We start from the raw sequence: 23,464 nt of genomic DNA on the forward strand, positions 1-23,464 counted from the left end.
CTCGCCACGCTCGGGGCCAATGAGAATCCACGTGTAGTCCCAGGGCGGGGGTGGGCAGGAAGCCAGAGGAGAAAGAGCGATGGGCGGGGCCGGTTGCAGGCTCAGCGGCCATCTTGAGTCCGGGCAGCCGGGAGCCCGGCAGCGATCTCCTACCGGTCGCCCATTTCTGTTAGACGCCGCGCGTACAGGTATACCTGCTGTGGGCGCTTTGCCCGAATCCAACATGGCCGCCTGGCGCCTCTTGTAGGGTCAGGTGACCTGAGCCGCCTCGCTGTCACGTGCCCCCGTGCGAAGAGGCCACGTGGCTGACGGGCTGTAGCTGGTAAGTTCAGGCGGCTGCGGAGGCAGGTTGGCCCCGGCTGCTAGGGGCGGGGGTAGCTGGCCAGCCTGCAGCCCCTTCCACACCTCGGTCTTCTCACCCGCGCGGCCCCCGCCCCCGCCACGCGCGGCGCCGGTGCGTCCAGGGGAAGCGGGAGGGGACTCTGAGAGGAGGAGGGGGATTCGATTGACGTGTCGTGTCCACGCGTGACCGTGTGGCAGGCACGTCGCTGAGGGACACTGTACGAGCTCCGCCGACTCCCCTCCCCACAGCGCTCTGCAGTGGGCTGAGTGGAGCTGTCCCGCTAGCTAGGCGCCCACGGGCACAGCTGGGGCCCCCAGGGGTCCCGTACGACAGCGCTGGCTGCTCGAGGAACGCACCCACCGTAATAATAAAGTGCAGCGAGGGGCCCATCTGGACACGTCTCAGCCCTGCCAGCATGGGAAAGCGACTGAACTGGGTCATTGAGGAAGCTGGGTGGAGGGTGTAGGAATCTAAGCGCCCGGCCATGCGTTTAAAATTAAACCAGGGTAAAAAATTGACACAAGTTTGTCTTTTGACAACATACGTATAAATATTCACATCACACAACTATAAAGAGTGTATTTGTACTCATATCTCCGCAGCCATTCATTTCTGTCAAATACCCTTCCTTTAAAGGAAAACTGCACTGATTGGCTCTAACACCTGGAAAGCATCCCCAAACAGGTCATAAAAAGACAAAAATAAACGTGGATTGCGTTAACATTTATTAGGATATTGTGTAGGGCTGTCAAGTGATTTAAAAAAATTATTGTGCGATTAATTGCGCTGTTAATAGAATATCATTATTTAAAATTTTTTGACATTTTCTCATTTTCAAATAAATTGATATAAATTACAACACAGAATGCAAAGTGTACAGTACTCACTTTATATTTATGTTTATTACAAATATTTGCACTGTAAAAAAACAAAAGAAATAGTATTTTTCAATTCACCTAATACAAGTATTGTAGTGCAATCTCTTTATTGTGAAAGTTGAACCAACAAATGTAGAATTATGTACAAAAAATAACTGCATTCAAAAACAAAACAATGTAAAACTTTAGCGCCTGTAAGTCCACTCAGTCCTACTTCTTGTTCAGCCAATTGCTCAGAGAAACAAGTTTGGTTACAATTTTCAAGAGATAATGCTGCCCACTTGTTTACAATGTCACCTGAAAGTGAGAACAGGTATTTGCATGGAACTGTTGTAGCTGGCGTCGCAAGATATTTACGTGTCAGCTGCAATGAAGATTCATATGTCCCTTCATGCTTCAACCACCATTCCAAGGGACATGCGTCCATGCTGATGACGGGTTCTGTTCGATAACAATCCAAATCAGAGCAGATCAACGCATGTTCATTTTTATCATCCTAGTCAGAAGCCACCAACAGAAAGTTGGTTTCTTTTTTGGTGGTTCAGGTTCTGTAGTTTCCTTATCAGAATGTTGCTCTTTTTAGACTTTCAAAAGCATGCTCCACACCTCATCCCTCTCAGATTTTGGATGGCACTTCATATTCTTAAACCTTGGGTTGAGTGCTGTAGTTATTTTTAGAAATCTCACGTTGGTACCTTCTTTGTGTCTTGTCAAATATTCTGTGAAAGTGTTCTTAAAAAGAACATGTGCTGGATCATCATCTGAGACTGCTATAACATGAAATATGTGGCAGAATGTGGGTAAAACAAAACAGGAGACAAACAATTCTCCCCCAAGAAGTTCAGTCACAAATTTAATTAACACATTTTTTTAATGAGCATCATCAGCACGGAAGCATGTCCTCTGGAGTGGTGGCAGAAGCATGAAGGGGCTTATGAATGTTTAGCATAGCTGGCACATAAATACCTTGCAGTGCTGGCTATAAAAGTGCCATGCAAATGCCTCTTTCTCACTGTATGGTGACATTGTAAATAAGAAGCCCGTCAATGTAAACAAGCTTGTTTGTCTTGGCGACTGGCTGAATAAGAAGTAGGACTGAGTGGACTTGTAGGCTCTACAGTTTTACATTGTTTTGTTTTTGAGTGCAGTTACATAACAAAAAAAAACAACCCCACATTTGTAAGTTACACTTTCACGATAAAAAGATTGCAGTATGGTACTTGTATGAGGTGAATTGAAAAATACTATTTATTTTGTTGATCATTTTTGAGTGCAGATATTTGTAATCAACAATATGAAGTGAGAACTGTACACTTTGTATTCTGTGTTGTAATATAAATCAATATATTTGGAAATGTAGAAAAACCATCCAAAATATTTAATAAATTTTATTTTGTATTCCATTGTTTAACAGTGCGATTAATCGGGATTCATTTTTTTAATCACAATTTTTTGGAGTTAATCGTGTCAGTTAACTGTGATTAATCAAGAGACCTAATATTTTGGTAGCCTGGTTACTCCCATTGTCTGAAGAAATTTTAAAAGTTTTCTACTCAGATTTGCAATCCAGAATTACAGCCTTCTTTCTTTGATTTTCCTGAACTCAAGAGATGTTAAAACCTAGAAAGACTAGTATGATGTGCACTACATCACCTCACTTTGTAATGAACCCACCCCCTCCCTGGGGGGGGGGCGGAAAGAAAAGCCTGGTATAGGTCTTCTGAGTTTAAAAATACTTTTAAGGGCACCTTCAAAACACATTGTCAAAACAGCTGATACAGCTCAAGTAAAGACAACTATCCTGATTGTGGCAAATCCCAAAGAGATGTATCTTCCTTGCAGCATCCTAATTCTGAATGCACTTTCAGTTAAATAAAAAAGAAAAGAAAACCTCTTTGTTAAAATGTTAACAAAGCACTCTAAAGTTAAGATTGTACAGGCAATCCTAACTCAGATCACTGATGGGTATGCAGTCTTTAATTACATGATCACTTAGTATTTTTTCTATGGGACCTCTGCTTTCATCCAGTGTACTGTGAACATGCTTTGGGTAGAAATCAAGGTTATATAGTGAATGAAGATCTGTAGGACCACTGACTCATTTGTTGTAGAAGTTGGAAGGCTTGTAGTGAATGAGGCAGGGGACTGCAGGAAGAGAAAGGATGGTCTCATGGTTAAGGCAGTTGAATGGGACCCTGGATAATTGGATTCTATCCCTGCCTCTGCCAGAGAGCTCCTATGTGATGCCACGCAGGTCACTTAAACAAAACTTTTCAAAGGTAGTTTCTAATTGTGTGTTCCTCGTTATTTTTGATGTTCTGTGGGGAAAAAAAAGTAGTGTATGATCAGTACTTAAAGGCTGTATCATAATGCACATGCATCAGGATGCACATGCATCGGAGGGCAAATTTAGGATTTATAAGCAATTTTAATACTGACATTTCCTAACTTCTAAGTGCTTAAGTTTGTAACTTTTTACACAACTATAGTAAAAGTATGTTAATTTCCTAAGTTTTAAACAAACCTTACCTTAGTTCCTCCTGTGCCTATGACACATCGGGCTGTCCAGTTCCTCCGTTCATTACAGTCACTCACTAGCTGTGGTACATCTCCTCAAGTGATGCCTGCGCATTCAGTATCCTCTGTCACTGTCTTCTGCCAAAAGCAACAGAGTCCTGTGGCATCTTATAGACTAACAAATGCTTTTGTGGGTGAATACCCACTTCATCAGAAGAATGCACACACACACAGGGGGTGGGATAGCTCAGTGGTTTGAGCATTGGCCTGCTAAACCCAGGGTTGTGAGTTCAATCCTTGAGGGGGGCCATTTAGAAATCTGGGGCAAAAATCTGTCTGGGGATTGGTCCTGCTTTGAGCAGGGGTTTGGACTAGATGACCTCCTGAGGTCCCTTCTTCCAACCCTTATATTCTGTGATAATAATAACCCACAAAAACTTATGCTCCAATACATTTGTTAGTCTATAAGGTGCCACAGGACTCTTTCTTGCTTTTTACAGATCCAGACTAACATGGCTACCCCTCTGATACTGTCTTCTGCCAGTTCTTCCTTGGCCTTCCTTGCTTTCTCTTTCCTCCCTCGTGTACTCTTGGTTTAGCTTGTCTCCCATCTTTCAGAGCTGTGTCTGTCTGGTTCTTCTTGAGATGTCTTTCACTGTTCTATAGAACTGCTTTAAATCTCCCCTCAGTGCTGCTACTGCTGCCTTATAGTCTTCTGCTGAACCCAGGCAATTCTATCTTGTCCACAGCGGTCTTTTTTTTGTGTGTGTCCTTTTCTCTGTATCTTGCATCCACCTCTAAGAGTTCTGCCTGTGTCTTGCACTGTTCCCTTTTGGCCTTCAGAGCTTTCAGATCATCAGTTGCTTCCCATGTTCCAGATGTAATCCATGCATCTTTCTTCAGCCCCCTTCGGTGGCCTGCTTCTTCCTCTGCTGTCTCAACTACCATCTTCTTCCAGTTTGGCATCTGTCTTCCAGACTTTCATCAGTCTGGTCCTGTAAAACAGTAGAACAGTTAAGTGCAATCTGGAAATTGATGTGGGTTTTTTTAACTTCTTTATTGCTATAATATTCTTGTTTCCATATTTGTGGGTTTAGTGAGTCTAAGTTGTAATGTGGCCATTCAGAGATAATGATCTGAGCCAACACCTGCTCCTCTGCTGACTCTGGCATCCCTCCTGGAAGATGCCCATCTCTTAGATATACACACATGGTCTGTCTGTTTGATAGTTGCATTCTCTGGTGATTTCAATGTGAGCTTTTGAATCCTCTTGTTCTGGAAGAAACTGGAAGAGATTTTTAGGGTGTTTGTGCCACAGAGATTCAAGAGCCGTTCACCATTATCAGTTTGGATGCCTGCTGCTGCTGTGCCCATTACTCCTTCCCATCCAATATAGGTGTTGGTGATTTGTGCATTGAAGTTGCCTATCATTTGCTTCATGTCATGAATAGGCATATCATCCGATACTTGGTGCAGCTTGCAGATGGTGGGAGACCCTGGTGATGCCCAGTTATCTATGCTGGGTGACTTATACACAGGTTCCAGTTTCCTAATCCTTGCAAAGAGGGACCCCACCCTTTGTGTGCCTTCTTAAATTTCTTCTGATGGGGGATCAAAAGGAAAATTAAATGTCTCAGCAGTACACCCGAGAATATCTTCTTCACAGACCCAACTCAAAGGGGAAAAGGCTGACAATACCGTCTTCCTTCAGGACAGTCTGCTTAGCAGTTTTCAACAAGTCATTGTGGCTGGGCTACTGAAATCAGGGTCACTCTGTCAGGCTTACCCTGGGAGTTCACTGTACTCCCCCTAGAATAGAGGGTAGATATCTCCTGGATGGGAGTTCTCCTTGTGGCTTCAGGCGTTGCTGCAGCCGTTTCCTGCTCAAGATGATCTTGCCCCACAGCTGCTTGCAGTTTCCTCCTTTTTAATGGCCTCCTTCTTACCATTCAGGATTGACAGGGGCAGAGGAAGAGGTTAGCCCTGTGCATAGGGTCTCTCTGATGCCTTCCTCATCAGTGTGGGATCTATACACCCTATCACACACCTGCTCATAGAATGTGTCCTTTTCACTGCCACCTGCTGTGTTTATTGGTGCATACATAGACTATAAATAAGACATATCAAACGTACAATAATCCATCTGTTGTTAATCTGTTGTTCACTGGCTCGCAAGCCAGAGGGTCTTCACTGTGATGTTATCCAGCATAATTCATACACCTCTTTTGTGCATTCATCTTCCTGAGTGTAAGATTGTAGCCCCAGCCACCATCTTGCCACTCCCTACCCATCTTGTCTCATTGACACCATGTTCAGATGGTACTTCTTCATTTCTTGTGTAACTTGTGCCAGCTTTCCTGTACTATACAAAAGTACACCTCTACCCCGATATAACGCGACCCGATATAACGCGGGAAAGCAGCGCTCGGGGGGGGCGGGGGGGGCTGCGCACTCCAGCGGATCAAAGCAAGTTCGATATAATGCAGTTTCACCTATAACGCAGTAAGATTTTTTGGCTCCCGAGGACAGCATTATATCGGGGTAGAGGTGTATATACATTCCACATGCCTATTCTGGTTACAGATTTGGTTATCAGGATTCAATATCTTGAGATCTGAGCTTTCTTCTGGCTTTCGCCGATTACTGTCATACTTGAGTTTTGACCTTCATCTCTACCTACCATTCTCAAATTTCAGTTTGACTGAACTGTTTCAGTTGCATTAAGGTTTTACCGGAATGGGTAGCAAACCTAAGGGCAAAACCCTCCTCTTTTATCCGGCCTTCGGACTGGCACTTTTGCTAATACGTGGCAGTGGCAAAAGTTACAAACCAAGAAAAATAGGGAAAATATTATTTTGTGTAAAACCAAACTGACATCTGGATGTATCATCAACAGCGTTGGAACCTTTAGTTTTACAGTACAGACCTCTGGGGTAACACAGTAATTGGTAGTAGGTTGTCATTCTCTCTACGGGCCAAACAGTATCGGGAGATGAGACACACACTTTGCCAGTGGGTTTCACAGGTATTTGCTGACAGCAGAGGAATGGTCAGACCCAGGAATCCTGGGGTCAATTCCAGGTTCTCAAGGTGTATATGTTCTAGTAGTTATAGACCATTATACCCTCTGATCCCTTCTATTTCTGCCCTCATTCTGTCTGGTCCCTGTCCCAGTCTTCCTTTTGGCTTGTGTGTTGGTCTCCCCTCTCTGCTCTTCTCCCTTCTACATTCCAGTTAAGTTACCTCCCTCTCCTCTATACTGCCTGGGTGCTATCAGGGGGCATTGAGAGCACATAAGAGAGAGACTCCTTGCTCACAGTTCCAGTGTATGGCACCACAGTGGCCCATGGCAGTTAGGAGGAGCAATTACAAAGAAAGTTCTGTTCAGCACTCACATTCCAAGTGTCATCAGCAATGGTGCAGTCCTAAACTGCAGTGTCTCCACACCAGCCTGATCCTTTAAGCCACATGCTGCTCTAACTCTGCCCGCACTCTGTAAGGGGTGGTGCACAGTAGTGTAGCTGAGCCAGAACGCCATGATGGTGCATTCCAGTTCCACTACACCATTATTCCTCAGTTGCTCTGTGGGGATGAAACATGTGCCGCCTAGCCAGCATGTAGGACAGGGATCGGCAACCGTTGGTACGCGGCCCACCAGGTAAGTGAGGTAAGCACCCTGGCGGGCTGGGCCAGTTTGTTTACCTGCCGCTTCCGCAGGTTCAACCAATTGCGGCTCCAGGCCAATGGAGGTGGAAGCGACGACCAGCACATCCCTCGGCACACGCCGCTTCCCACAGCCCCCATTGGCCTGGGACGGTGAACCGCGGCCAGTGGGAGCCACGATTGGCCGAACCTGCAGATGGGGCAAGTAAACAAACTGGCCTGGCCCACCAGGGGCTTTCCCTGGTGGGCCGCGTGCCAAAGGTTGCTCATCCCTGACGTAAGATGGAGGGGGGGCGTCAGGGGGAGGAACATGATGTCTGCAGACAGAATCTGCAGAGAATTTAACTACCGCGCTCTAACATCCCCCTACTGAGCATGGGTGAATTACGATTTTCAGAGCTGTATAACTTGGGCAAATTTGAGTGGATTTTCATGGGAACAGCAAAAGGCACATTCTTGGCACCAGGATGAGTTTCAGTTGTAAGAATTTTTTAAACATGGGGAAAATATATTTAAAGAACAAAAGATATTTAAAGAACAAAAGATATTTAAAGAACAAAAGATTTTGTTCTTGTAAACATCTGAACTGTTTTTTCTGAAAATTGCCTCAGAAATAAGCTTGTCTCTGTCACCAACAGAAGTTGGTCCAATAAAAGATATAATCTCACTTACCTTGTCTCTCTAATATCCTAGGACCGACATGGCTACAACAACACTGCATACAATCATTAAAGTCAGGCTATTTCACACCACAGGAATGGGCAAATTACAAAGATATGGGACCTGCACAGAAAACACTGTGCCACCAGCTCCTTCTCTTTTATGCTGTGGTGGCAGTATGCTGTGTGGAGAAAAGTTGTCTCTTATGGTAGAGCATAAGACATTAAGGCTTTATAGATCAACGCCAAAACCTTAAACTTCAGGCAGTCAGTGCAAAGTGTGGAACACTGGCTGAGTATGCTCTTGGCAAGATACTCCACTTTGTTAGTATATATGAAAACCTGATGGATTATTTGATCTGTTAGTCATGCACTAGGCTACATGTACAATAGCATTGTCTTTCCCTTTATATTTTAATAAAATGCATAAGTCTTTCCTTTTTCCCTTGTAGGCACATTGTCATGCTGTTAATATGATTTCATTATTTTCCCTTGTCAGCTTTGATCTCTGATAACAGACTATATGTGTATTTCACATCCAGCATGGCTGAGAAGAGGAGCACAGGTGGACAGTCACTCCTGCTGTTGCTGATCATTGCCGTGGCCTTTGCACATTTAACTGTCTGTCCATTTACAAAAGTAGAGGAGAGTTTCAGCCTCCAAGCCATCCATGACATTGTGTACCACAGACTGGACTTGGAGAAGGTGAATAGGAATTTATGGTCTGTTCAAGATAACCATCTCTCTCTTCCTTGATCAGCACAAATGCAACATGAAGCATAAGAGCATTATTTATCTAGTTCTGCTACACTCATCTGTTCTTAGATGTTATTTCTAGCTTGCCTGTCTTACTGAGCCTTTCTTTTCTTTGCAGTATGACCATCATGAATTTCCTGGAGTTGTCCCAAGAACATTTCTTGGACCAGTCTTTATTGCTGTGCTTTCCAGCCCAGCTATATTCGTGCTGTCTAGATTGCAAATGTCCAAGTTTTACTCCCAACTGATAGGTATGAACCTTAAATCAGGTCTAAAGGAGATCTTGTACAGTGCTGTATTCTGCAGTACTGGTCTGTAACACAGTTGTAAGATATAGAGTTTTTGATCAATGCTAGAGAATATGGTAGTATGTTTATTTTATAAGTGAACTTGCAAGACTGGATTTGTTTAACTTAATGCTAACTTAAAGGTTCCACCATCCTTTTTGGACCAGTAAACAACACAAAGAAAGTTATACTAAAGTAACAGAGTTCTAACAGAAAACTGAGGGAATGGGGGAAGGGAATTCAGAATTCACTTCCAAGATTTTCTGCATATATTGTGTTTTATTTAGACATACCAGCATCTACCGGTAGTCTGGTGGGTCTGTCTACCTGCTTGGGGACAAAACAGTCAGCCACACCCACCCCCATCTCTCTTGGTCCTTCTTCTCTGAACGATCTGGGTCCTCACTTATATCTTCCTGCTGGGAATCAGCGCCAATCAATGGCTGCTGCTTAGCTGGATTTGGTCATTCCCAGCACCTGTCTTCTGGGAGTCTCCTTTGGCCAGGGTTTGCTGCTCCCTGGCTCCGCAGGCCCTTAAAGGGGCAGACCACCCTGCTACACCAACCCACATAACATAAGTCACAGAACTCAACCCCTGCGCTACTGAGTCACAACCAAACAAGGATGGATTGCATTGGAAACACTACCTTAGATACTTTTTTCTTTTAAGTCTAATCTAAAATATTGTATTGTAACATAATTTGCCCGTTTCTTTATACACTCCTTACCCTATCTTTTAAATATTGCACTACTTAAAATATTCTTTGTATTTGTGCAATAGTAATTTAATATTTCTTAACATTCCTCTTTGTTGTTGCCTCCATCAATAAGCAACCTGACATTGCTTTCTTATCTATAATTTTTTTTCCTCACAAAAGTCCGAGGAAGTCTGGGGCTTAGTGTGATTTATGCACTATGGAAATTAAAGAAAGAAGTTAAAAAGCAGTTTGGATCAACTGTATCGACGATCTTCTGTCTCATAACTGTTACTCAGTTTCATCTAATGTTTTATTGCACTCGAACACTTCCCAATATGTTCGCACTTCCTATTGGTAAGCATTTATTTTGAGGATGTCATTTATATTTTGAAATTATTTCTATTTGTATTGATAGTGAATGCATATGGCAGGAGTGGCCAAACTGAGCCTGAGAAGGAGCCAGAATTTACCAGTGTACATTGCCAAAGAGCCACAGTAATACGTCAGCAGCCCCTCCATTAGCTCCCCCCAGCGCCTCCCGCCCACCGGCAGCCGCACCGATCAGCACTCCCCCTCCCTCCTCGCACCTCCCGATCAGCTGTTCCATGGCGTGCAGGAGGCTCTGGTGGGGAGGAGGAGGAGCAAGGACATGGCAGGCTCAGAGGAGGTGGTGGGAAGGAGTGGAGAGGGGGCAGGGCAGAGCCAGGGGTTGAGCAGTGTGCACCCCCCAGCACACTGGAAAGTTGGCGCCTGTAGCTCCAGCTCCGGAGTTGGTGCCTATACAAGGAGCCGCATATTAACTTCTGAAAAGCCACATGTGGCTCCGGAGCCACAGATTGGCTCCTGGCATATGGACAAATGAATGCAGTCAGACCAAGTTAATGTATATACGCCTGATGGCTGGACTGTGTGGCAAGGAGTCTGGAGAACTGTGGTTGTATGTTTTATAGCATATGTGTTAAAATAATTTGTTAAACTGAAGCTGTATTTAAGCTGAATATATAGGGAGTTTACCAAGTTACTTTGATTAAGTAGAGACTTGACTACATTTATTTGATTTATAAAACATGCGGCCATTGCACAGCCTCTGGACATTCTTGCAATTTAATAATCTGTAGTAAAGGTAAAGCTAGTCTGTGCAGGAGACAGAGCTACCTCAGGGGCCAGTCCAAGACTATGCAATGAACTCCCTTCCGAAATAAGGACCATCAGAAACCTCACCACCTCCCTCTCCAAGTGCAATATGCTCTTCTTTGACTTGATCTAAATACATTTGAAAAATAAAAAATCCTCCAAACCAGAAGATTCCACTGCACACACAATTCTCCCCCTGGAGAGAGGATGGGAGAAACAACCAGCCACATGTGGCAGATATTAGTTGTGTCACTTAATGCACTACTGGAAGGTGCTCAGATGAGGGCAGTATAAGAACCTATATAGAACAGAATAAAAACACATTGAATCATCAGGTGACTATTGTACAGCTATAACTTTTTCAAAGCACTGTACAAGGTACTGAGACTCCTAAAATACTTTTCTACTATTAGTCTTTCATACAAGCAATTGCTGTAATTTCCACATGGATGCTTTGTGATCATGACTGGTCCTCAATATGATCTTTGTTAGGATGTGGCCTGCACTATGAAAAAAGTAAAGAACCCATAGTGTATGGAGATGTGACACATGTGCACCTAACCACCCAAATGTATTCATATTTCCTTGTTCTTAGGAGACGCAGGGTATATTTTCTTCTTGATGCTTGGATTTGAGTGCCATTAGCATTAATGCAAGGTATGCATAGGTCATGAGAATAACAAGCACAGTAGCTGTCACTGAATAAATTATAATAGTAATTACCATACCACTTAGATTCAGAAAAGCTTTCAGTACCCTGTCACAAGTAGAGTTGTTCATGTCACTCATTAAATATACTCTCTGGGGAGGGATTCCAGACTCCTTCCTTTGTGATACATCCGTACCTAGTTAGCTAGTGCATCAAACTAGAGTACTTTACAAATGGCCCCATTCTGCATACCTTTCTCTGGCTTCAGTGAAAGCTTTGCTGCAGTAGGAGTACTGAATAGGACCCAAAATGGTCCTGTTCAGGACTATTGAATTAATTCAGTGTATTGATGCAACCAACATCAGGCAGACTTTAATTCAGATACTTGAATTAAAAAAATCTTAAAGATGTCCAGTGGTTAATATAGTGTTTTTATATCTTTTTACAGTTCTCTTGGCACTTACATCTTGGATACAGCAAAAGCACGGACCATTTATTTGGTACTCAGCATTGGCAATTATTGTCTTTAGATCAGAGCTCTGTATCTTCTTAGGCCTCATGCTTCTGGTGACATTACTAAGTAAAAGAATCTCCATTTTAAAGATGCTTTCCCATGCTGTTGCTGCTGGCGTTGTTTGGTTGGGTAAGGAAGTGCTAATTTTTTTCATTTAATTTAATATCTAATAGTTCTTCTTTTTTCTAAGGTCTTCTTTTATTTAAAAATATGCATGCAGTAAAACTTAATTAATAGAAAGTGAAAGTTAAGAATAAATTCCCTCTATTTTCACCACAAGAAAGCAAATATATTCATTAAACTGGTGAAATTTTACTCTGGGAGAAATGCATGATATTTAGCAAAAATCTTAGGACCATATTGTCTCCTAAACAAAAGGAACTAATGTAGTGGCCAGAAAATGCTGCACGTTTCAACTTGCAAAGTTTCCTAGAGTGCATTGTTATGGTAAGGTGAGATAGAGTTTCCCACTCACAACGGTCAGGGGGGTTGGCCATCATTACCATCAAATGGCCTGAAATCTACCCCGAGTAACAAGCTCAGACCGGGAATGAGATGTAATGTGTTGTGACACAAGAAGATGGAAGGAGAGAGGCTTACACAAATCAGGTTCTAGGGATAGTTGAGTTGCCTGGTACATGGTATGTTCCCATCCTTTATTATTTCATTTCTTTAATTTGAATAGATTAGGTGTTGGTCACTGCTGAAAGACTGTGAAATCGCCTGGGTCTCAAGCCATCTGTGGAGGGCTGGAGCATATGTGTGTAGACCCACTGAGCCTCCTCATGGCAACATGGCTCTCTTAAAAAGCATGCTCTCAGAGTCTGCTTGATGTTGGTTGCATCAATACATTGCCATGTTAGGGTAGCAGGGAGGGTGTTACAGCATGGAGAGGAGAAGCAGTGTAAGATAATTCTGAGCACATCAGCATTCACTTACTCTGCATTACCTAATGGCACTGTGAGATGGAGGATGCTACAGAGAGAAGCCACTCCCTGCTCCACATCCTTCCCGACCCACAGTCCAGACTATTGTTCACACTGAACACAGTATGAGTCTCTCTCTAATTGTGCCTGTGATTTCTACAATGAAATGTAAACTGTGCTACCACCTGTGACATTTCTGTGTCAGCACAAGACCCAGAGCCTGACCTGGCTCCCATTGGTTTTGACTGGCATTAGATCAGGCTCAAAGGGTGTCCCAGTCTATGTTCATCTCTTAGGCAAATGTTCAGTTTGGATGAGCTCCTCAGTCTAAGATATTTTTTTCTTCTTCTAGGACTAACAGTTGCTGTGGATTCTGTGTTTTGGAGGCAGCTTCTATGGCCGGAGGGGAAAGTGCTTTGGTATAATATAGTTTTAAATAAAAGTTCAAACTGGGGAGTATCCTTTAAGTATATATAGGAAAATAAAGACATGGCCTTATGTCAGCTAAACCAAATATTTATATTGATTTATTCATGGGACTCAGCTGTGACATGATTGAAATGTTTGGCATCAGTGACAGAATTCAGCTGAAATTTACCTTGTGGAGTCCAATTCCAAGACATACCTCTCTCCTGGCCTCCTCTTGGTGCCTGCTCTGCCCCATTAAAGTCAAAGGAAGCTTTTCCATTGACTTCCATGGGCACAGGATTAAGCTCTTTGAGCAGTCCTGCATTGTCCTTCACTCTCTTCACTGCCTTATCTTTCCCTCTTCTCTCCCTCTTGGTTGTGAATTCCATTTCCTCCCTGTCACCTAGGCCTTGGGCTGCATCTACACTGGCAAAAACAGAACCCATCATTCCCCGCCAGTGCAGTGGTGGCAACAGCGGTTGCAGCTGTAATACACGCAGCGACTAAGAGTAGGGTTAGGTGATCCGGTTGCAAAAACATCTGAATCCTGTCTAAGCTATAGCTTCTGCTGCTGGTAGCACCAGTGGAACAACCCTGATATATATATATTTTAAGGGTACAAACTTTTCCTATGTAGTCTTGGCCTTGGTGTCATATTAACTCACCACTACCCCAGGCAGTTTTTCCTTTACAAAACCTCTACAATTTGCCCTTTCCTTTTTGTATTTACTGCTAAGGGCCTGATTTGAAAATCACTCCTTGACTCCTCCTCTCTTACCTCATTGCCTCTAACCTTGAAAAGAGAAGAGGGCTTTTCATGGGAGTGCATTTTATCTCTCTATCCCCTTGAATCCCGCTCCCTTTCCGGCAACAGTTTGACTTGCTACCCACTTCTCATTGTCTAACTGTTTAACATTCCCAGCATAGCGTTTGCAATAGGAAGAGATTGGGAAAAGACCAGTGGGTCACTGACTGCAATTGCAAGGGCAGCTGAGTACAAAGGGTGGGGGAGAAGGGAAGCTGTCAAGTCCAGGAGCATTTAAAAAAGAAAAAAGATGTTTTCAAATTACTTTGAAATAATTTGGACCAATGTGATAGCTGTAAACTAAATACATTTATTGCATACTTGCAAAAGTTTTGCAGAATATCTGAAAGGATAAAGTTACTTTAACCCAGACATTTGCTGATAACAATAACATCCTTAACTCCCTTTTCATTGTAAAGACTTCTCCCTTCTTGTGGTATTTCTATTCAGCCCTGCCTCGTGCTTTGGGATGCAGCATTATATTTGTGCCTCTAGGTGCAGCAGACAAAAGGACTCGGATATTAATTCTACCAACGCTGGGTTTTATTTTTTTGTATTCCTTTCTCCCACATAAAGAGCTGCGGTTCATCATATACACTTTCCCTGTCTTCAACATAGTGGCTGCCAAAGGCTGCACACGAATGTAAGTTCAGAGTAATGCTTCTTGAAAAGATTATTCTCAGTTCAAAACTTGGTAGTAGCTTACAAGATGCTGGTCAGTTCTTTTGTCACTTAGAGGAGAAAGGGAGATTAAATGTAATGTGCTAGCCAAAGGAGGGCATGTGATAGGGCCAGATTCTGTACCTGAACTGTTGTGGCCAGCAGTGGCTGCACAGGTTGGAAGTTGGCTGCCTTTTACTAGCTCAGCACAAAGCTCAGAAGGTTCTCCCTAGCAAGAGCCACAGTGGGGTGTTCTAGGATTGGATTATGGGGCATGGGCCACGCTTTTATGAGCATCCTTCTTCTAACCTAGCAGTGCCCCAGGAACATGTTATTTGGGCACCCAGCAGGAGTGAGATGGGGGGCAGGGCTGTGTTTTGGATTGCTAGCTGCCAGCCAGAAAATGGAAGTAGTTTAGCACAGTGGTTCTCAACCTGTTGTCGGACTATGTTTAAGGGGTCTGCAAAAGACTTGGACTGAAAACTGATACAAAAGAATTCAACAGGCAATAGATCTCCAAAGATGTCTGCGCCTCCATTCAAAATTTCTAAAGGGATCTGCACCTCCATTCGAAAATTTGCAGGGGTCCACAAATGAAAAAAGATTGAGAACCACTGGCTTAGCACTCTCTTTGCAATACATATGTGAACCTGTTTGGGAAAGCTTTTGTTACAGTTCCAGAATTTGGCCCATATTCCTAGCCTTGTAACCAGATAGTTAAAGTATTATTTATTAAATAAGTCATCAGTTAAGGCCGGAACTGTTACAACACTATAAATAAAATGGGATAGCTATTGTCTGACCATCATTAAAATGATTTATTAGAAATCTTATTTTATATGCTGTATAAATACAGGTTTTTGTTCTCCTTGATGAATGTGTGACTCCAATTAATGAAAGTTATAAGTAGATATCTGCAGCAAGTTGTACCCCCAGCATAGTGTTATAATTCAGTTAATTTCATCCACAAGAGAAAGGGAGCACACTCCAGTGAATAGCTTTACTGTTTATTACTTTACTCAGGAGACTACTTAGTGCTAACATTTAACTATAACATTTATCTTAAAGAACTGAATTTAGTTGTTCAGATAAACAAATTAAAGTGAAATTCCAAAGATAATTGTATGATTATTTCTATAGCTAAAGGTTAAAAACTCAGAAGTGTTAAAGGATTATATTCACCCATGAAAGCTCATGCTCCAATACATCTGTTAGTCTATAAGGTGCCACGGGACTCTTTGCTGCTTTTACAGCTCCAGACTAACACACTACCCCTCTGATACTTATTATTTGTTGTAATTGTAACTATTAATTTGTCATTAAAATAATTCCTTTAGAATTGGGGAAAAGAAATTCAGTATTATTATTTTTTCATTAATATAATAGAACTTGCAGCCATCCTCACTCTTGCTTTTGTCCAACAGTGAAACTTTATTTTTAAAATGTTCTGCCCCAGTAACTACTTACAAAATATAAAGGCATGATCAACAGCTAATTTTCATTCTGTTTTTTTTCACCCCTTCACAGTTTGCATAACTACAAAAAATCCTGGCTATATAAACTAGGATCGCTGTTGGTTATGACACATCTCCTTATTAATGCTGCTTATTCAGGAACATCATTATATGTTTCACATTTCAACTACCCTGGAGGAGTTGCAATACAGAAATTACATGAGTTAGTGCCTTCAACTGCAGGTATGTAAAGTTGGTTTGAATGTTAAGCAGTGTTCATCTAACTTCAGTTTTGAGGATTCTTTGCTGTACATTTCTCATAAATACATTAGATATTGTTTATTTTGGAATATTTACATGCATCTTTATGGTTATTTAGCTTTATGGTTATGTAGTCACTTAGAGGTGTACTGTAGTTACAAGCATTTTGAAATAGTATTGTTTTTGTTGTAGATGTCTCTGTCCATATTGATGTGGCTGCTGCACAGACTGGAATTTCTCGATTTTTGGAAGTCAACTCAAATTGGAGGTATGTCATGAGCAAGGGGTTTTTGTCAAGACAGTAAACATTGTTTTCCCCTCTTGTGTGCATGCATGCCGGCAAACCTGATGGGCACTTATTCTTACACAGTGTATGTGTTAAGTCATAATCAGGGGCAATCCAAATCTTCAGGGAATTTTGGTAAAGTCTGTAGGAATTCTCCACCAAACATGGAACGTCTGTGAAGCTTCTTATTTTCTGTTTTTCTTGGCCTATTTATTGTTTAAGTACCAGAGATAATTTAAAGACACAAGAGGGAAAATCAAAAAATCTCTTAGCGTATTAAACTCAACTACCTTTGGAGTGACTGGATAAAAATGTGTCCTAGATAACCCTCAAAATCCTTCTTTACTTCACTGAATCTTGCAAAACACGTGGTAGTCCATCACTTTTCAACTGATGACAGTAGAGTGTAAATAACCTTTTATCCTGATTTTTAAGGACAGTGGCAAATATCTTAAACTGAAAAAATGTAACAAAATATAGCCTTAGTTATGTGGAATATCTTTTCCATCATATAGAATATCAAACACAACAGTCATGCCCATGGATGAGGGCATCTACTGAGTGCTTTGGGTAAGATCATCAGGAATGAAGTGGTTAACAATTTTGGCATTTAAGGGGCCCACTATTAAGATGAATCGGGGAAGTTAATATCTCCGGATACCAGTGTTCCAGTTTCTCAGTGTGCAGGCTAAAAAAGACCACAGTGTACTTTCAGTTCTCAAGGTGATCTCCACAATCATGGTCTAGGTCATTTATTTTAAAATGGAAGCTTAGTCAAAAGATATCAGCAAAAGGTGTGCAAAGGACTTGATCTTATAACTATTCAAGGCAATAGAAAAACTCCTATTGATAGAATAGGAGCAGAATTTGGTCTGAATTTAAGATAATTTCCAAATTACTTGTGCCTGGGGATTTCTACTTGGCCCAGGTCATGATTTTCAGAATCAGACTTATTGTTATTTGTGTTACTGTAATGCCTAGGAGCCCATGTTATGTACAAGGACCCCATAGTGCGAGGCATTATATAAAAAAAAAAAGTTGTAATTTAGTTCTTGGGGTGATCTGAGAACTCATGATTTTTGGCCAGGGAGGAGGGAAAATGAGAAGGAAGAAGCAATTAGCTTTTGACAAGAGTGCAGAAGTTAGCCAGTTTGGCACCACTTATTGTTGCTACTTTTTCTCAATCTAATGACAATACTGAATATGTTAAAGGGGACATTTCCTCACAAATGTTCAACTCTCATGTTGGACTGCTCTTCACATGTTGGGATCTAGAGGAAGTTCTAAATCATGAGCTGTCAGAAATAACTGTACAATGTTCCCCCCATGTGGTAGGACAGATATGGTAGCTAGAGTGCCCCAATTCTTATTTATTCAGCAAGCTACTTTACTGAACGTACTTTGGACTATTTTACGTTTTCTGTATATATTGCCTAATTTTGATGGATTTTAACCAGTTTTTGCTTCCCATTGGTGGTGCAGCATGGAATGTGAGGCCATAATGTGATGGGAAAAAATAAAGTAATAGCATTTTGTCACTCTGACAGATGTTGCAGCTTCCTATGGAGGGGCAGTTTTTCCCTCACTGTTATCTTTGCCCATCAGAAAGGTGCCTCAAGGAAAGGCTGATTCATCATAAGGATCAACACAGGAGAGGTCAGGGATAAACAGCAGTGACCATCATACACACGGGCACCAGGTTCTCATCACACAGCACAGTAATGCAAAGAATCAGGGTAGCTCCAGACCTTCGCACTGGCACAAGGAAGCAAGAGCCCTTCAGATGGGTAGAAAATAATTTACTGTCTTCACAGACTGTAGACATAAAGGGATAATCAGATTTATGGATAGAGTGGCTAAGCAGACTGATGATTCATCAGGATAACTGCAGTGTATAACTAGAAGTGTTTTGAAGTGGCATGCCCAGATATTCTATTTGCCTCAAGACAAATGCAGGAATTCCATTATCTGCGTTCAAAGAGAGACTGAAAGAAACTTTATGGAGATTCTAACACTGGATGGGTCTATAATCTTGTTTGCCTTTCCTCCATTATCATGAACTCTTTGAAACAGGATGAAAGGTGCTGAATGAGCATAAGGTATTATTTTAAAATAATATTCAGGAAAGCTTGCATCGTAATGATAGCTCCTTTACTAGCCCAGAGAGACACTATGGGATTGGAATTGGCCAGATGTGATGTTCTCTCCACCAGATGTCCCATCTCAAACAGTAGCTGGATCTAATAGTCCTTAAACTGCCTAGTGCCTAAAAGGTGGTTTCTTAGAAGAGAGGATAAATATGTAGTTTGCATACATTAATGTACCATTACACAGTATATTTACAGGCTTCTTAGGATTTTGCAGAATGTTCTTCATGCTGTGGCATCATCTTTGAAATTAGCGTTCTTAATGAGATTTGCTGGAATTAAGGTTCTGTTTCTATTAACTTTTGTTATCCTTGCCCCTCTTGACTTCTCCATCACTGAGAGTTGCATCTCAGGGGTGAATACTGAGGGACAAGCAGTTGCTAGAGGACAAATGTATTTCCTGTCAGTTTTTCTCATCAGCTCAATGCTCATTAATTTGATTCAGCCTCAGCAAAGATGAGGCTGATTATTTCATGTAAAAAAATAACTTAGATTGATCAGAGCTGAGTTTTAGTGTTAGAGTTTTGGAAACTTTCATTCTGGAATTAAGGCCCTTCCTCTTGCTAATCCACAACTGGCAACTTTAGAGTAACCTTCGGATCCCACCAGGGAAGAAATAACTTAGATATGAAGGATTGGTGGACATACAAGTTGACACGTAAGGAAGTTTGTTACTCCCTCTTCCTTGCCGCATTGTTGCAAGGTGTAGAAGTCGGAACTCTAATTACAGAAGGGACGCAAATTGATAACTTAAACATAACTTTGGAAATTAGCTAAAGGATTTATCTTTAAGAATCATTTATGTACAATGGAAAAAGATACACATATAATGTGAAAATATAAATATTTCTTATCTTCCCACTATGTGGAATCTAATACATCAGGGGTCGGCAACCTTTCAGAAGTGGCGTGCCGAGTCTTCATTTATTCACTCTAATTTAAGGTTTTGCGTGCCAGTCATATATTTTAATGTTTTTAGAAGGTCTCTTTCTATACGTCTATAATATATAACTAAACTATTGTTGTATGTAAAGTAAATAAGGTTTTAAAAAATGTTTAAAAAGGTTCATTTAAAATTAAATTAAAATGCAGAGGCCCCGGACCAGTGGCCAGGACCAGGGCAGTGAGTGCCACTGAAAATCAGCTCGCGTGTCGCCTTCGGCACAAGTGCCATAGGTTGCTTACCCCTGTAATACATCATGGTACACAGTCTCGTGAAGGCTATGATTTAACCTGAATCATTTACCTAAGAAAATAGCATTCCCTTAGGACTATTATATTTTCATGGGCATGCTATGTTTCTATCTATCCTCCTTTAATGTATTTATCTTCCCAACAGCCCTGTGCACTTGGGCTGTCATCTCCATTTTACAGATGGGGAACTGAGGAATGAAGCAACAAGTGACCAGATGACCAAAGGTATTTAGGTGTCTAAAGATGCAGATAGGCCGTGAAACCTAGATCCTCAAAGGTACTGAGGCACCTAACTCCTGTTGATTTCACTGAGTGTTGGGTATCTAAATGTCTTTGAAGATCTGGGCCCTAGTATAATTTACAGAAGTACCTCAGCAGGTTAGGCGCTTTGTATGCATAGGCATTTCTGTAAATTATGCCAAGTACCGATCTGCATCTTCAGGCACCTAAATGCCTTTGTAACTCTGGCCCCATGGTCACACAGGAAGCCTGTGGCAGAGCAGGGAATGGAACCCAGGGACTCCCAAGTCCTACACTGGAGCCCTAACCAGTAGGCAATCCTTCCTCTTGTTTTATCGGGGGGAGATGATTCAGCACCATCATGTGGGGCCCCCACTGCAACTGCCTGCCAGCAATGGGAGAGTGCCCCTTCTGCAGCCTATCCCAGTTCTCCCAGAAATAAGTCAAACCCACATAATCAGATCCTAATGAAAGCCAGCCCACTCCCCTCCCCTGCAAATCACAAGCCTCACTGTAAACCTTTTCTCCACAGCTTTCAAATAGAGGGGCAGAGAGGAAATATACTATGATCAGCTCACAGATCTCTATGGACTATCATAGTAGCAGCAGGAAGAGTTGCTAATGCAATGTTTGACTTCCTTTAAACATTAGCACTTATTTCTGTGGCTCACATAATGCAGCATGATGAGAATTAGACTGAGAATCTTTTTGTTCCCTTTATGTTGTTTTTGATAGTACATGTCTATGCAGATAATTAGCAGAAGTTTAGTATGTTCTGAAAAGAATGCAAATAAATCCACTGCATACTCCTTACAGGTATGACAAAAGGGAAGATGTTAAACCTGGGGACCAGCTGATGTTGTCTTATACACACATTCTAATGGAAATGGATCCCATTCAAATATCTCATTACAAGACGACCCATCGGCCACTTGCACATATATCAGGCATCAGTAAAATTGGGTTGAACTTTACCACACTACCTCCTTTTACTTTAAACTTAAAACCAAAATTAATACTGTTGGAAAAGTTTACTAGCTCTTCTTGACCATAAAGAAGTTTTGTTGACATAACTTCACTAATAGCTTGATAATCTCCACAATTGCAGTTTGCCTTTCTAACAATGCAATTCACCAGCTGTGGAAAAGTACAATCTTTGTATTGATTAACTTATTTACCTAAACCTCTGCTTCTTACATACATAATACTGGAAAACTTTCTGTAATTTAAATCCAATCCACATCATGATTGAGCTGTATATTGTATGGATCTTCTTTGAAACATTTTCAAGGTCAGCATTATTAAATAGATTTGATTTGATCTGATTTGAGTCTGTTTACCAATGCAATATATACATGTTTTTAAATGCCTGGTATGAAAGATATAATGGAGCAGGCGTATGCTATTCTGTGGTATTTAATCCTTGGGCATTACAGATGTACTACTTGATGGTTTTACAGTACAAATTGCTATGTTTCCCACTAAACTGCTATGTGAAACTTTACTAATCTCATTTTGTATTATAGCAAAGCCGCATTCATTGGAGCTTTGTCACTATACCTAATTGTGCCTTGTAAGCTGTTAAATAAAGTTACAAGCATCCATTTGAAGAACAATTGTACTTTTTGGCAAGCACCACCTTGAGATAGAGTTGAGTATTAAAAGAGGGTTCATCACATTCTTACACTGAACATGGAGAAAGGACAACTTAGATTTCAGAGACAAATATTTGGGATTTTGTTTAATAATCCTTCTTCCCCTCACAACCAACCTATCTTGACATGATGAAGACACATAGCTATAAAAACATTCATTTTTATAAATTTCAGAGCATTAAGTTGTCCCGGAAGACTTTGCAAATGGATACGGCTAGAACATATTTAGGAGACAAATGTATTGTATAGTATAGGTTTGATGATATCTCCTTGTGTTTAGAGATCATACTTTGAGACTGATTCACTCAGCTTTCATGCAGTTTAGACTTTAAGCTATATAAGCTTTCACACAGACATATGATCAAACTCAGCACTGAGTCCACCACCTCTCACCAGTAATTCCTGCTAAGTAAACCTGCATAGTTTTTTGAAGTAAACAAGGGATGATGTGTGTCACAATTTTAATTGATATCTTGTTTTCTTAAACATACTAGATATGGTGGGAGGTCCTGCAGCATATGAAAATTCAATGCCAGTGACAAGTACTGTATAAACCTGATGGAGTTTAGCAATCAAATATATAATTCTTCACTATTGTCTGAAAATTCAAGAGATAAAATATTTCTTACTGAACAAAAAGTTTTCCCACTGAAAAAGAAGCAGGTGCTCACCTTCCCACTCATGGAAGTGTATGTTTACAATTCTAGGATTTTGTTTTCTTCTTAAGCCCCCACATAAAATTCAGTGCTCATGCATGGGAGGAACTGATAATATTGGGTGGAGCCTGCTCCATTGTAGCAGTTCAGGCTTGCCCACGCAGTACCTCAGGCAAGGCTGATTCTGCAAAACCTGTTAATCCAGTCTTTGGCCTCCCTTGAAATTGCCATTGGTGAAGTGCCATCTATTTGATTTCCCTTTGGGAAAAAACTTATCTAACTCCCTCCAGAGCCATCCTAAGCATCAAATAGCATGGGATGCACTGAAAAAAAAAAGTGTGTGTGCAAGCCTGTAAGTTTACAAAACACAAAGGAAAGGTTTGAGTGAATTCATCTTTCCAAATCTCACAGTTCAGATTTTTTTTGGTCAAAGTTTTGCAAAACAGCTTCAAAGGCACCAGCATTTAGAAGAGAATGACCTGTTTTCAGGTGTATTGTTAAACAAAAAATAATCTAACTCCTATGAAACCTTTAGTGTGAAAAACTTTCTATTGAATTCAGTGTATTATCCTACCCCAAAAAAAGTTTTAATGAAGCAAAGATTAAGGGTGCAGTACCACAACATGCCACTGAAACAAACACTGTAGAGAAGCAACTTATGTATTTTCAGATGG

The 23,464-nt window shown here is 41.4% G+C and overlaps 1 protein-coding gene across 7 annotated transcripts; it reads left to right on the forward strand.

The window, feature by feature from the left end:
- Positions 1-56: 56 nt before the first annotated feature.
- On the forward strand, positions 57-22,521 carry ALG12 (ALG12 alpha-1,6-mannosyltransferase). 7 transcript variants are annotated; one of them, XM_039513869.1, is made up of 10 exons: positions 57-322; positions 8,560-8,765; positions 8,935-9,067; positions 9,982-10,155; positions 12,033-12,227; positions 13,377-13,480; positions 14,657-14,880; positions 16,425-16,594; positions 16,805-16,880; positions 21,296-22,518. In XM_039513869.1, exons 2-10 carry the CDS (start codon positions 8,604-8,606, stop codon positions 21,525-21,527), a joined length of 1,470 nt encoding a protein of 489 aa, XP_039369803.1. In that variant the 5' UTR covers positions 57-322; positions 8,560-8,603; the 3' UTR covers positions 21,528-22,518. The 7 variants fall into 7 exon arrangements, with proteins under 7 accessions (XP_039369803.1, XP_039369814.1, XP_039369854.1 ...); XM_039513880.1 differs by having other exon boundaries at positions 8,603-8,765; XM_039513890.1 differs by having other exon boundaries at positions 119-188; positions 8,603-8,765.
- Positions 22,522-23,464: the final 943 nt, after the last annotated feature.

This window comes from Mauremys reevesii, linkage group 1, assembly GCF_016161935.1.
Source record: "Mauremys reevesii isolate NIE-2019 linkage group 1, ASM1616193v1, whole genome shotgun sequence".
Lineage (NCBI taxonomy): Eukaryota > Metazoa > Chordata > Testudines > Geoemydidae > Mauremys > Mauremys reevesii.

Coding starts and splice junctions, on each gene's coding strand:
- ALG12 (XM_039513869.1), top strand. CDS start 8,604: ATGGCTGAGAAGAGGAGCACAGGTGGACAGTCACTCCTGCTGTTGCTG. Junction 9,068..9,981: donor GTTTTACTCCCAACTGATAG/GTATGAACCTTA, acceptor TCCTCACAAAAG/TCCGAGGAAGTCTGGGGCTT. Junction 13,481..14,656: donor ATAAAAGTTCAAACTGGGGA/GTATCCTTTAAG, acceptor TTCATTGTAAAG/ACTTCTCCCTTCTTGTGGTA.